Source organism: Notolepis coatsorum, assembly GCF_963971535.1.
Source record: "Notolepis coatsorum genome assembly, chromosome: 13".
In the NCBI taxonomy this organism is placed as follows: domain Eukaryota; kingdom Metazoa; phylum Chordata; class Actinopteri; order Aulopiformes; family Paralepididae; genus Notolepis; species Notolepis coatsorum.
The window spans coordinates 35,846,644-35,862,629 of NC_140177.1; the positions used below are offsets into that span (position 1 = coordinate 35,846,644).

Genomic DNA, 15,986 nt, shown 5'->3' on the forward strand with positions numbered 1-15,986 from the left:
AGCTTAGTGCTGGGTGTGCGAACTTTTGTGAAGCTGCAGAGCCGGAGCAGCAGCAGCACAATGCAGTACTCCAGCAGTACTCCAATTCAGCCATTTTCAATTCAATGTTGGGTGGGGGGCGCTGCTGTGCGGTCCCCAGAAAAGAGCCAATAACAGCTGAATCTGCTGCTTTGCATCGACATACTCTCGCAAATAAGTCATTGGGAGGTGGAGAGAGAGAGAGTCGTCACGCAAACCCACGATAATGTTGCCGTCTCTCTCTGCCAAATTTCTCAGTTCTTCGCTTGATATAATTAATACAAATGTCCAATATAACGGAATTCGTTAGCTCATAAAAATGTGATTATAACAGACTGTTGTTTATTAATGTTGGGCGACTGCCCACAGACACCTATTTGATTTAAAGTCGGCAGCAGCACGAGTCTCGGGACTTATTTTATTTGGAATATAATGACTTTATACGCAAAAGTAGCCTAGTTTTAAGTAAAAATATTATAAATCTACATGCCTTGATGATGTCATTCTTTTGTTTTGTTGTCATTCTTTTGCCTATCAATTGTTTTTAAGCTCAATAAACTCTGACCGGAATTTCTCTCATTTGACCGGTAGATTGAAATCTACCGGACACTGAGGCCGGCAACAATTTTTTCTAACGGAAACCCTGACACACACACACACACACACACACAAAAAGGGAGAATGGCTTATATGAACTATCCAGTTCATATATCAACTTATATCAACTATCCAGTTTTTATATAATTTAGCTAGCTCGCCAACGTTACTGTGATAAAAAAAAAATATATATATATATATATATATTTTTTTTTTTTATATTTTTTTTTCTCGCCCCGCCAAGGCAATGGTAGGGGAAACACTGTTAAATATAGTAAGTTAGAGTGTTGTGTTCATTCATAGTTAAAGACGGTCGAGGTTGAGTACTTTATTATCTAAAGATGGTGAGTTAGAGTGTTGTGTTTATTCATAGTTAAAGACAGGAGAGGTTGAGTACTTTATTATCTAAAGATGGTGAGTTAGATTGTTGTGTTCATTCATAGTTAAAGACAGTAGAGGTTGAGTACTTTATTATCTAAAGATGGTGAGTTAGAGTGTTGTGTTCACTCATAGTTAAAGACCGTAGAGGTTGAGTACTTTATTATCTAAAGATGGTGAGTTAGCGTGTTGTGGATAAAGAATATCACAAATTACTTACTCAGTCAAATGGATCCGGTTAATACGATTTATTAGCCAGATTGATCAATTACATACAGAATAGTAGAGATATGGCTGTGTGGGTCCCATTCTAGGTTATCAGCTACAAGACCCGGAAATAGAACCTCGAATCTCGTGAGAAGGATTCCTTTATAGTCAGGAGGAGGGGGAGGGGGGGGGGGGGGGGAGTCCCATGGGATGGGTCAAATGGAGGAAGAGGGAGGGGTTAAAGACATTCTCTGAGGGGCTGGGGTAGGATCAGGGAACAAAATTAACTTTTTGACTTACCAGCCATAAATTAAAAATAGCTTTTTAGTATATCGCCATGTGTTATTATTACTATATAATACTCTCATATGCTATTTTCAATTAATATCATAAACAACATAAGGAATATTAGCATAATTTTGAGTGGACTGAAGGAATGAGTCAGCGTTAATAGTTTTAAATGCAAATAATTTATTGAAACATAGAAGTGGGGTTGGGGACACACACACTGTTTCAACTCACCACCCCGCATCATATTGTAGTCTAGTCTGTCTTCAAACTTCCACTCCTCTCGAAACCTTTTTATATTTGAATATCAACATTATCTGTGCATCCTCAGTTTACTACAATATACTCCTCTCCTGAGTCCTGACTAGTGACTTCATCGTCTTTCCAAACGCACGCACACACACAGAGAAAGGGAGAGTGCCCCCCCCCCCATTTCCCTTTCCCCAGTCCACACTGTCTGCTGTTCTCTATGGCTCTGCCGCTGATCAGGATTAGCTTGTTAGCTTACGCTAACATAACGTTCATTTCGGGCGATGTGGGCATAAAGGAATGGCGACGATGCAATGCATGTTAGATGCATTTGACCCGTTGTGAGAAGAAGAAAAAACCAGACTTATTTCGGCTCGCAAAATAGGCGCACTGCTGTGTAGCTCTGCTCTCAGGGAACAAACTTAACTTTTTGACTTACCAGCCATTTGGCTGGTAGATTTTAAAAACTACCAGCCAGGCAGATTTTTTACCAGCCATTGGCGGTTGGCTGGTAAATCAAATCAAATCAAATTTATTTATAAGGCCCGACAACACACGTTAATGTCCCCATGGGTCGTACAGGTCTTCTTTAAACAAGTCAAGAAGAAAACATAACAATAAGTCAAGAACACCATAAGGTCCAAACATTTTTAGATGAATGCAAAAGTACTGGTACTTATTTTGTTCCCTGGGTAGGATGAAGAGAAGAGGTTCTATATTTCCTCCGCATGTTCCAAACAAATGTAGTTATATGGTTCTTCACTGCAAGGGTTTGATTAGTTCATAGTATTAATGTAGTAAAACCACAGGATCGGTCTTCTTCTGTCTCCTCTCTAGATGACCTGAACTGGAACGCTCTGGAGTGGGACCGGGCTGCTGAGGAGCTAACGTGGGAGAGAGTGAGTTCCTCATCTTCACATCCAGTACTTTCAGCTGCTCTTCTCCCCACGACACCATATTATCATGATACTAGAGTCACAATACCATATTATCATGATACTAGAGTCACCAAAGGCCCCATGATACCATATCATCATGATACTAGAGTCACAATACCATATCATCATGATACTAAACTCACCTAAGGCCCCATGATATCATATTATCATGATACTAGAGTCACAATACCATATCTGTACTGTACTGTACTGTATATCTGTATGTCATGATTAGATTAGGTTATTAGATTAGATTTGTATATCTGTATGTTGTGTATGTCATAAATGTCATGAATTGAAAATGGGGGACCCTCATGTAAACAAGACAAATTGAGTTGTACTGTACCCATTCTGCAATCTGTTAATAAAGTTTTCAATCAATCAATCAATATCCTCATGATTCTAGAGTCACAATACCATATTATCATGATACTAGAGTTACAATATCATATTATCATGATTCTAGAGTCACAATACCATATCATCATGATACTAGAGTCACAATACCATATCATCATGATACTAGAGTCACAATACCATATCCTCATGATTCTAGAGTCACAATACCATATCATCATGATACTAGAGTCACAATATCATATCATGATTCTAGAGTCACCATACCATATCATGATACTAGAGTCACAATACCATATTATCATGATACTATAGTCACAATACCATATTATCATGACTAGGGCTGCAACGATTAGTCGACATAATCGACGATAAAAAAATCGTCGACGAGGAATTGTTGCGTCGATTAGTCATTAAAAAAAATTTATTATAATTTGTTTTTCTTTTTTTTTGCACTGCCTATCTTTGTGAAAGTGGCTTATCAGCTCTGGTCCAGCCAGCTGAAGACTTCTTAGCTTAACATAACAGACCGACAGTAAGTTTGGGGGAACTAATGGGATAACTGGGGATGTTGTTTGGTCCTGACAAGAGTCTCAAAGCAACTCTGAGGTCATGCTCAATGTCCAATCTGTTCCTCTGCTCTGTCTTCAGCTGGACCAGAGCTGAGAAGCCACTTTCACAAAGATGGGTAGTGCAAAAAAAAATTAAAAATCTTTTTTATATATATAATTCTTCGATTAGTCGACTAATCGAAAAAATAATCGACAGATTAGTCGACTACCAAAATAGTCATTAGTTGCAGCCCTAATCATGACACTACTGTATTAGTAGTATTAGTACATGTGATGGGGTTCAGGAGTTGACATCCTACTGTGTGTTTGAATCACAGATGCTGGGACTGGACGGCTCTCTGGTGTTCCTGGTCAGTATTTATTTTATTTTCATAAAAAGCAGAGAGAATTCCGGTTGTAAATGTGAGGCCTGAATATGTTGGGTACAGGTTTACTCTTGTTGATGTTTTGTTTAAATTCCAATATGTTGGGGACAGGTTTAACACATTGGGTGCCACGCCCCTTCCGGGAGGTGCATAGGCCTTGCCACCCATTAACCCCATGTAAGCGCTCACCTTGTTTGTAGAGCTAAACCTATATTTTATATTATAGCTATGGATCTAATAACGCCGTCGATTGTCAGTGGGTTTCTTCCGGTCAACGTGCAAAAAACAGATACTTTTTTCATCTATACTTTTCCGTTTTATACCATGGTGAATATGAGTATAGTTTGAGTGATTCTGAGTAATCCCAGGAAAAGATGTGAAAACAGCGTTTTTGTGTAATTCAATAAACACGTTGCCATTCCTCGCTTGGATCAACAATCAATCTGAAATTAACGCTAGATTATCTGTATTATCTTTCATCATGCACGCATGAAAGGTGGTTTGGAGTGGGGCGCCCATCGGCACAGAAAGTGTTTAGGTTGTAGATTATACTCTTGTTTTGTTTATATTTGAATGTGTTCTGGGGTCAGGTTTAAGGTTGTACTCTTAAACAAAACTGTTTTGTTTTTGTGTGATTCTTATAGGAGCATGTCTTCTGGGTGGTGTCTCTGAACACACTCTTCATTCTGGTATTTGGTCAGTAAAACTTTATGTAATTACAACAGCTGTGCAGTAAAATGTAATAAAAAAAGTCTACCCCTGTGTTTTTCTACAATAATGATGATAATATAGTTTTCTACCTTTTTTGTGTTTTCTCCAATCATAATAAGTATATAATAAAAATTCTATCTTTGTGTTTTTCTCCAATAATAAATGGTAAATGGTGCATTTATATAGCGCTTTTATCCAAAGCACTTTACAATTTGTTCCTCACATTTGACCCATTCACACATCGATGGCGGAGGCAACCATGCAAGGTGCCAACCTGCTCATCAGGAGCAAATGGGTTAAATGTCTTGCTCAAGGACACTTCGACACGCTGCCTGGGAGGTGTGGGAATCGAACCGGGAACCGGGGATGACTGCTCTACCTCCAGAGCCACTTTGTGTCTTTCTCCAATAATAATTATATAATTACAATTCTAACTTAATTTTTCTTCAATAATTACAATATCATTTAAATTCTACCTTTCTGATTTCTGAGTTCAATTCTATCTTTGTTTTTCTCTAATAATAATAATATAATAAAGATTCCACCTTTTTTTGTTTTTATTCAATTATAGTAATATAATACAAATCCTATCTTTGTGTTTTTCTCCAATAATAATAATATATTTTAAATTCTACCTTGTGTTTTTCTCCTAGCTTTTTGCCCCTACCACATTGGCCACTTCTCTGTTGTGGGCCTGGGCTTTGAGGAATCCGTAAGTGCTCCCACTGACTCCTCTTTCTTTCTGATGTTTAAAGGACCAGTCTAATTTTCACTCCTTGCCATTGCCACAGATGTTACATGTGTTTGTAGTAGGGGTGGGAATCGCCAGAGACCTCACAATACTATCGCGATACTTATAGTATTTAGTATTTAGTATCGCGATACTAAATATATCGCGATACGCTGAGTATTGCGATATTATTATTTTTATTTTTGATCAAATTTAATTTATTACCTTTTTTCAACTGCAAAGTAAAACTTTGTCAACATGTTTTATCTAATAAAATAAAGTTCAGTCTGTTCATCTCACTTCAATAATTTTTATTGCAGAACATGGTATTTTCTCAAGCAGACAGATGTCAACACTGTAATCTGTTGCATGTACCTGACAAACTGAACTGTTTGTATTACAGTCATATTCCAACTTAACTGAATGCACGTGTGTGGATTACTGTACTATTACAGGTATTGAAATGAACAATGCAACTTCCTTAAAAAAAAAAATGTATGAATAATTAAATATAGATACTTGGCGTCCCTGTATCGATACATTATCGCCACGCAAAGTATTGCGATACTACTACATATCGATTTTTTCCCCCCACCCCTAGTTTGTAGGTTTATATACCAAGGAAGCAGAGAACGGCCCGTCTTTATTTATTATTTTATTGCTGTTTTCTCGTGATAGCGACTTATCGTTATCTCGATATAACAAAGATTGTTTTCTCATGATATTGGATTCATTTATTTTATTATCTCGATATAACAAATGTACCCACATTACGTTTGATGAATGTACCTTAGGGGTGTAACGATGTGACCTCACAACGATTAATTTAGATTACGATCATTCAGGCAACGATTCAATGCATCATGAAATCTCTTCAGTTGACCACGATTAGATTCTATTAATTCTCGTTACATTTTCGATCAGTTAATTCCCCAAAAAAATTTGAATACACAAATGTGGCTGGGGGAACTGATTCACTCAGCATGAATGGACTATAGGTCAATAAAAACAATACACACAAAAAAAACATTAAAAAAATAAAGAAATTCGATTAATTTCGATTATAATCGATTCTAACATATTCAAATCGATGCATCGATTCTAACACATTAGGATCAATGCATTTCGATTAATCGATGCATCGTTACACCCCTAATGTACCTACATTAAGTTTGATGCATGTACCTACATTAACTCATTCAGCACCAACCACGTAATAATACGTGTGCTCGCCAACGCTTGAGCACCAAACATGTAATAATACGTTTTTAGATCCTTTGATCTTTTTCCTCTGATCCCTGTTCTAAATCATCATCCGGATCATTCTAGCCGTCCCTGGCTCGTTTGTATACATTGGAATTGCAATGCCGATCCAATATCACCAGGTGGCAGTATCGTCTGTGTCTGAACTGGAATTGCATTGGCGTGGATACACGTCTTCCTTTTTTTTTTTTTTTTTTTGGTAAGGGCTCCTCCTCCTGCTTGAACAGAGATTCACATTGATCGCCTCGAAATTCCGTTGCCTAAGCATATTTACCATCGAAACGTGTATAGACACTGGTAATCGCGGTGTCGATGCGATCACTTGGAATTATTCTTTTTGAAATACCTTCTGGCTAAGCTTAAGGTATATATTCTATGTCTATTTTACCGAACCTGAAATGTGTTTTTCTAACGATCACAGTTGTGTGTTTTACCGGACGTAAAACATGCTCGGCAAACACGATTACAGTTTTGAGTTAAAACGTCCGTCCCCCCCCCCCGTCCCCCCTTGATGATTTTGTGAAGGTACATATGTACATGTTGATTTGGGGTTTCAGGCAATCAACCAGAACGATTCGGGCTTATTGCACATAACACGTTTTATCTCGCAATCTATGGAAAAAGATTGGATTATCTTGGAAATGCACGATGTTTAGCGTGTGAAATAAACTACAAATAACTTTTTTCCATGTTGGACTACAAGTAGTGTCTCTCAAATGAGCCACACCATTGTCTCCACAGCTATAATACAGAACACACAGCTCTGCAAACATCGTGAAACGCCGCGGAAATGACCATTTTAAGGTGGCCTTCTAGCGGCAGAGATGGGGATTAAGCGTGGTGCTGAAAGTTTGATGAATGTACCTACATTAGGTTTGATGAATGTACCTACATTAAGTTTGAATGTACCCACATTAAGTTTGATGAATGTACCCACATTAACTCTTTGACGGCCATAAGCTTTCCCCATCTGCACTGGCTAGCGCCAGTTTTTCTTGACCATTTTCACGATATTTCACAATCTTTGCGGAGCTATTGTATATTATAGCTATGGAGACAATAGTATGGTTAATTTGACAGACATTATTTCTAGTCCAACATGTAAAAAAGAGTTTGTTTCTACACACTGTAGTTTATTACACGCTAAACATCGCCCATTTCCAAAATAATCCAGTCTTTTTCCATAGATCGCGAGATAAGACGCGTTATATGCAATAAGCCCAATCATTCTGGTTTTGGCCAGACCGCCGCTTCACTTTCGCTCCCATGTTAACGGACGTAGCTGTGCCCACCGGCAGTTGGATTCAGAGGCTTTTAAAAAAAACTTTTTTTTATTTAATTTTTTTATAAACTAAATCCTCAATTTGAATAAAGTGATTAATCTGATTAAATTAGTCTTTTTCTTTTATTAAATCAACTTTCTTTAATGAATATAACTCATCAGTTTCGTCAACATAAATGATCCAATAAGGGCACAGTTGGTATGAAAGTGATGGTGACGTCTTATAGTATAATATTAGTGTAGCCTAATCTTTAACTGCAACTGTGAAGAAAACCCCCATTCGTTTAAACAGATTGAATAGACAAAAAAAAAAAAAAAAAGCTTCGAAGCATTCGGTACAGCCCTATTATTACCACACATATGTGACTAGCCGTAGAGATTAGGGACTTACGAATCGAACTACTTTTTTGATATCCTCAAATTGTATGAAATGCTTGTTGTTGCGTGGCGCTCGCTTCTTAGTGCGAACACACATGCCATTTTCGGCCATGTGTCTGGTAATTGCTATCAAGCGACCCTTACCTATTCTTTGGAGAGGAGGGGAGGGGGAGACAGAGAGAGATAGTTAGATCATCATCATCATCATCATCATCATCATCATCATCACAAGTACCTGTACCACACCCAGTCTACATGATTGTTTTCAAGAAGAATTGCTGTATTGTGATTGTAATAATCGTGAATGAAGAATGCAGAAACCAAAGACCATCTTGGAAAAAAATTTAACATAAACAAAAACAATATTACATCCTGGACTATAAAACCTATACAAATCAATGTAAAGATCAGAGCTACAGATAGATAAACAGAGAGAGAGAGAGAATACTGTCTCAATAGAAACAGATGGCGAGAATATTACTGTCTCAATGTTAAAACCAACATTAGAAATGCCAGCTGAGACATGTAAACAAATTGTGCCTAACGACGCATGCTAACATGTAAACAAAGTGGATGAAGAGAAAAGTTTCACAGCAGATTTGTACAGCGCCAAAGAAGTAGTGCGTGTATGCGCGTTGTCTTTTTTTGGAAATAGATTTATTTCCAGCTGTCCATTCGGCCCTTCTACTAAAAGCCTGGAGCTGAGCCATAATAATCGGGTCTTTATGTTCCTCTTCTAATGCAGCTATCTCGTATCGCCTTTTGTAAATTTCATCACGGTCCAATTTTGTGATACACGAGCTGTGAACAAACTTCTCATTTTCTTTATCACTCTGGGCGCATTTACAAGTGAATCGCAAAAGTCTTTCCATTTCGTGTTCGTGGCTCGCGTCAGATTCAACTCCAACAAAGCTCATTATGTGTTCGACCTCGTCTGCAAATCTAGCTCTTATCTAGCTGTGCATCACCATCATCATCATCTGGCTCTTCAGCGTTGCTGTCAGTGACAGTGATTATAGCCCGAAGAACTTCGTCTTCATGGTCTTCAGAATCTGAATCAGAATCTGAGTTTTTATCTGAGTTTTTATCCGGCTGCATGAAATCCGTGATGAATGTTGCCAGTGCGTTTTTGTCCTCGGCGCAGAGTCCACCAAATTGACCAAACCGGTTTAACACCTCTGCAACGGCTCTCGCTGTAGTCTCCATGGTGACTATCAGCAGAGCACTGTCAACACGCTGTTTATAATACCCATCAATGGCCATCAACTTAATGACGTCACCGCTGTGGCTGCCTGACCAATAAGCATTTAGATGTAAATACACGTAAAAGAGAGAGAGCAGGAGAGACACAGAGAGATTATTATACACACGCGTCTAACCTAAGTTTTCCCTATTGAATGATATATCCACTCAAACTATATTCGTTCGCTCATAAAATTCATGACATTCTAAATGTGTTTTAATGTCCTGACCAATAGCGCATCTTGTTTATCAGGCTTACTGCAGCGGATTCAAGCCACGCAATAACAAAGCGCAACATTAAAATGAGGACAGCTGTTTACAAGTGGATGTTTAATGACAATAAAGCATGGCATTAGGTTGCAATAAATCCACTCGAACGAAATTCGTTTGCTCATAAAATTTGTGACATTCTAAATGTGTTTTAATGACAATACGACCTGATTCACGTTTTATGATTATGATGATTATGATCAGTGCGACGCGCGTAATAGACACTGGCGTTTGTCACAACTTAAGTTGCTATAACTTATAACGTTAAGATAGTGTGTTTTTCGTTCTCTCTATTAAGAAAGAGCTATCCTTGTGTGTGTTTTTAACACCTCGCTAAGTACCCTGCCTGCATTTAATGCATGACACGCGCACAGACCACACCCAGCGTAAAACCCTCGCTTGTAGTTTTTGCCACAGTATTGACACACAATACTGTCGAACAATCTAACAATAATTAACTCATTTACAAGTTGTATTTAAGTTTTGCAAATAAGGAATAAGATAAAGAAGATTTCAAAGCAGTCAAAAATGCAATATTTCTATTTTGACTCATTATCTGAATTGCGACACATTTTCTCGATTTCTGAGGAATGTACCCTGCCGCACTAAGTCGGCATAGACGATGGCGAGTCACATATAGATGTTGTTCAACCAGCTAATGTGTCTGCATCTTTCCCAATACAAATAAACCATATTACTATACTTTTTCAGGAGTACAGTCACACTGATCATCATTCTAAAATGAATTCTAACATTCTAATTCATTATATAATAACGGGTTATACATGCAAAATGGACAATAGAACACTGGAACTGGAAATCTTTAAAAAATCTTCAAACGGGGACTGACTTCGCATATAGACTAGGCATTTACAGCTGTTCCAATGTAAATGTGCCTTCCTCCGTGCGCTTCCGCGCGCTCTGAAGTCGGACTCGGTGTGCCAGGCCACGCGCGTGATCTCGCACCGAACCCGCGCGTGACTTCGTGCACGGCTGGTCTGCCTGCGGCGTGAGCCAGGGACACCTAGAATGATCCAGATGACAGGGATCAAAGGAAAAATATCAAAGGATCCAAAAACGAGTTTACTCGTTATTGGCGCTCAAGCGTTGGCGGCGAAACACGAGTTTACTCGTTATTGGCCACCAATGAGTTAAGTTTGATGGAAAATGTATTGAAATGTTTTGGAGTGGGCTCTTTTTGATGATGTAACGTCCTGTTTTCCAGGTCAGAGCGTCCCACTTTGATGGCCTCATCACCACAATGCTGGGCTACATCCTGCTGGCGACCACACTCATATTCTGTCACGTATCCTTTACACTGAAGGAACAGCTCTCTCTGTCTCACTCTGTCTCTATCTGTCTCTCTCACTCTCTGTCTCTCTCCGTCTCTCTTACTCTCTCACTCTCTGTCTCTCTCTCTGTCTCTCTCTCTCTCTCTCTCTCTCTCTCTCTCTCTCTCTCTCTCTCTCTCTCTCTCTCTCTCTCTCTCTTTATTTTGGCGTTGTGGGGATGTTGCCCAGAGCTATTTTATGGGGGTCACAAGGGTTAGAATAAGGTAAGGGTTATGTTGTGTTGTCATTTCAAACCTTTATTTCAACTTGTGTAATGTTGTGTTGTGTGTTCTTATGATATGTTCTTAACAGAGTCTAAGGCCTTGGCTTCAGTCGTTATATTTCATATATAGCTTACGCTTTGCTCTATTGGAACTATCCCTTTAATCATATTCTATCATGAAAACTTTTCACCACGTGTACGCACCTGCCCACCTGCCTGACCACTCCCACATCCGCTCCTATATAAGCGGGGTCATGGCCATACTATCAGCTCTTTCCCTACTTTCACCACCGAAGTCCGTGTATAGCACCGCTTCAAGTTTAGTGCTAAAGTAGTTCGTTTAGTTATAGGAGCTGTGTTGGCATTGTCTTTTGTTTCTCCCTCTCTCACTAATTTACGGGAGAAAGAAAGGATAATGTCGTCACCACCGGAGAGTCTAGAGGATGATGATCTATTTTGACCTCCACCAGCGCTTAGCATTTGGGGCGCGCGTCGCTGAGCAGTTCCCCCGCCGGCGTTGTGCTCCGGCTATGCAGCTGGATACTATGCCGCGAGGAGCGGTTGGCTGTGAGAGGGCTGACGGTCTCTCTAGGGTGGGTGGTGTTTTGCGACGCGGGCCTCAGGTGTGTCAGTTGTGCGGGGGCAGCTGCGCAGCTTGCGTCCTCGCACAACAGCCGGCTCCAAGCGAGAATCCCTTCGTTGCCTCTCCATAGCGGTATGGAGGGGATTCTTGTTTGATGCCCCACGACAACACAGTGCTCCTCCTCAGAGAGTTCGTAGCTTTGTTTTCCTGGGAGCCCCGATTCCGAGTCTAGGGTTCGAGTCCCGGGTCTCTGAAAAGGGATGATCTCTGCCACCGCGCTGGACGACGCCCCGCCTTTCAAGACGAAAGCTCCCGGCGCGTAGGATGCGAGCTTGGTGTTTCGTTAGGAGAATATCCCCGAGCTCAAGACTGCAGCAGCCCGCATAAAACGGAGCTTTGCTGCCGATGCCACTGTATCTCTGGTAACACCGTTCTGTGAGAGGGACGGATGTTGTCTGCCCTTTTTTCTTTGGGCTGAAGAAGAGGCTGTCTGAAGTGATTAGGCCTGCATCGCTATTCCTCACGTTACACAGCTTCAGTAGTAGCCGTTAGCTAACAGTGGGCCTGTGAGAGCTAACCGTTAGCTTGCTGCGCGTTAGCCGGTGGCTATCGGTAGGCCCGTAAGAGCTAGCTGTTAGCTGGCCGTTGGTCAGTGCCGACGGTGGGCCTATGAAAGGCTAGTCGTTAGCTTGGTGCTAACCGTCAGCCTGGAGTTAGCTGTTAGCTTGTGCTAACACTTGGCATTAGCCGTGGGGAAGTAGCGGGCCCTGAACACTCTGACTCGGCGTCATCTCTGGCAGAAGATGTCGTCGGCCTGCACCATGGCCGGCCGCAGGATGTGGGTGAAACGCCGGAGCGAGGCTCCAGTCGTTGCCACTTCTGGCCCCGCCAGCAAGAGGCCTCGTCAACATGGTGGACCAGCCATTTGTTGCGGCCATTCATCCTGCATTCCGGGGGTCAGGTAGGACATTACACTATGCCCCACTATTCCCCCCCCCCCCCCCGAATGTTTTTGGTTAATAACAATGTTTTTGTTTAACAAAACGTGTGTTTACTTCACTGCATTTTGGGCGATACGACATGTGCTATGTGAACTCACAGCTCCAAATGCTGGGGGCGCCTTCTTGCTTGGAGTTTGTGCAGTTTTTTCTGTAAAATTGCATTGGTTGCTATTGTGTATAATTTAGCAAGGTCTAGCACTCGGCCAAGGGCTTATGTCCTTCTTTCTACTTAAGACGGCGTTCTTTCTTACGTGAGTAAAGGTGAATCTTTATTTTTTTTATTGTATGATGAGAGTTGTGTGTGTTCATGTAATACGTTTAGGTAAACGTAGCATTGAGTCCACAACTGGTATGGGTGTTAGCTTACAGAGTTGTACATATATGGCATATGAACCAAGGACTTTTTGATCTCTTTAATCTGATATTTTTTCTTGCTTAACACTTTGAGTGCCACGCCGTGTTTTCCTTTTTACCCCCTTGAATGCCATGGTCCACTCCCAATGTTAACGTTAATATCGCCTAATCTATGTTTTAAATTATGGCTATGTGTCTAATCTGCCCATCGCTTATCAAAGAATCATTTTCCAGTCAGTGTTGTCAAGGCAGATTGGTTTTTTATCGCTTCATTTCCGTTTGAGAGCATTTTGAAAAGCACCCGTTTTTAGGTGAAAAACAGCCCATTCTGTGATAATCGCCTTTTACTGGAATATTCCAGAACGTTGATATTTGTCGGCCTATTTATGAATCGTTTTCAAATAAACGCTAGATGATCAATAGTATACGTGCACGTTCGAGCCGCGCGCTGATAATAGCTGCTTTCATTTCCTCATGGATTTTACAGTGAAACAGATAGAGCACATATCACAAAAAAGCTTATATCTCCTCGAAAACGAGTGATTATCCTAACACTGATAACATAGATTCCTTACCTGACATCAGATGGTATCCAAATGGTATATTCCAATTCCTGATCACCATTAGAAAAAATCGATAAGTATATTGATCCAACGTGTGTACAGCATAACCGATGCTTGCCGCGGCTCAGAGGATCCAGAATGAACTCTGGTAACTCCGGCTGCATCAGTGGACTGGAATTTTTTTTTTTCCCATCCATTTTCATTGAGTCCATTCCAAAAGGGTGATTTACCATCTGGGAGACGATAGGGGGCGCTTTTTTCACATCTGATCGTTGGCGGCCCCTGGGTAGGCTAGGGTAGGCTCGCGTGTGATTTGATATGATTTCAGATCGCTAAAAAAAAAAAATTCAGAGAAAAGCCGTGACGTGGCTTTCAACGTAACTATCGTAAACCCGAGAAAAGCCGTGACGTGGCGCTCAAAGTGTTAAGGGTAATGATAAAAATAACGGGTGGCAAGTTTTTCACACCAGAGCCGTGGATAAAGCCAGTTTTTTACACAGACGAGGTTATCGGCTGTGGCTGGCGTACATGATGTAAAGCTTTTACTCTACAGGTAAGTATGTGCTTTCATCTGGCACGCCATGCAACTGGTGTCACGGCTCTGCTTTTTTATGGCGTCGTATCAGGGGTGAGGTGGTGAGGGGGTGGATAAAATAACACGAAACTGTTATATCATTTACGAAACTGATTGGCCGAGAGGTTGTGCCTTTCTACCCATTAGTCTCCCTGTCGAGGGTGTTCTCTCTCTCGTCACGGGGGGGGGGGGGTATTTTCCTGTCTCCCACACCAAATCAGGATAGGTGGGACACTAGATTCCCCCGGCCATTTGAAAACGTCAGTCGCTTTTTCTTGTGTGTGCTTCACAAGCAAGTTGATAAAAACAAAATAATGTGATGCAAGGTATACGATTAAAAACATAGTAAAGCAATGAAAGCAACAAAAACAAAACAATAGGGTGCAAGATATAAGATTAAAAACATAATGAAGCAATGAAAGCAATAAAAACTGGTAGGACACAGTAAAACAAAGAGGATAGAAGGGCCAGAGGTCTAGTGGTGATTAAGTAGGGGGGAAGGCCAAGGAGAACAGGTAGGTTTTCAAGAGTGATTTAAAAGCCTGGGCGGTCCGTACGCTGAGGGGGAGGCTGTTCCACAATCTAGGCGCTGTGGTGGAGAAAGCTCTGTCTCCCCTAGTCTTGAGCCTGGTTCTGGGCACCACCAATAGCAGCTGGACATGGTCAGCTGATCTGAGGGATCGGTGGGGGGTGTAGCGGTGCAAGAGCTCGGACAGATAGGGAGGAGCCGTGCCATTTAATGATTTAAAAACATTTAGGGCTAATTTAAAATCGATCCTAAAGCTAACAGGCAGCTAGTTGAGCGAGGCCAAAACTGGGCTGATGTGTTAGTGTTTTCTTGTTTTGGTGAGGAGGCGCGTGGCTGCGTTCTGCACCAGTTGTAGGCGGTGGAGGAGGGATTTATCGATGCCTGTGTACAGAGCATTGCAGTAGTCGAGGCAAGTGGTGACAAAGGCATGTATCACCGTCTCTAGGTTACTTTGGGAGAGGTATGCCTTTGTCTTCGCCAGGAGTCTAAGGTGGTAAAAACAGTTTTTAACTACGGCGCTGACCTGTTTGTCGAATTTAAGAATTTAAGTGAGTTACAGGGCCTGTACTACAGACCGCTGTCATTGTAAAGGATAGGTGATGCAATGCAGTAGAGACTATTTGTCTTCTACTCTGCTCCCTACCAGTAGTGTATATTGGGTCAGAGCCTCCTCCTCTGGGAGTTTCAGAGCCTCCTCCTCAGGGAGTTTCAGAGCCTCCTCCTCAGAGAGTTTCAGAGCCTCCTCTGAGTTTTCAGAACCTCCCTCTCAGTGAGGGAGCCTCCTCAGAGTTTCAGAGCCTCCTCCTCAGAGAGTCTTAGTCCAATTGTTACATGAACCTTTTTCAATTGTTTTACTCGCGTTGTGGTCTCTCTGGGAGAATCGCTGTCTTCTCCTCTTACATAAAGAGCAGAATTGATGCGGTTTTTATTCCCAGGCTCGAGAGGCCATTGAAGCACAAGCACGTTTTCTTATTGGCCAAGAG

The 15,986-nt window shown here is 41.1% G+C and overlaps 1 protein-coding gene across 1 annotated transcript in view; it reads left to right on the forward strand.

Moving 5' to 3' along the window:
- LOC311239701 (E3 ubiquitin-protein ligase MARCHF6-like) overlaps positions 1 to 15,986 on the forward strand; it is a 73,232-nt gene that overhangs the window by 13,401 nt on the left and 43,845 nt on the right. The window contains exons 8-12 of the mRNA XM_084328110.1: positions 2,575 to 2,636; positions 3,922 to 3,954; positions 4,614 to 4,665; positions 5,334 to 5,392; positions 11,071 to 11,151. Coding sequence (XP_084184236.1) covers positions 2,575 to 2,636; positions 3,922 to 3,954; positions 4,614 to 4,665; positions 5,334 to 5,392; positions 11,071 to 11,151 — 287 coding nt within the window. The remainder of the gene's footprint in view (positions 1 to 2,574; positions 2,637 to 3,921; positions 3,955 to 4,613; positions 4,666 to 5,333; positions 5,393 to 11,070; positions 11,152 to 15,986) is intronic.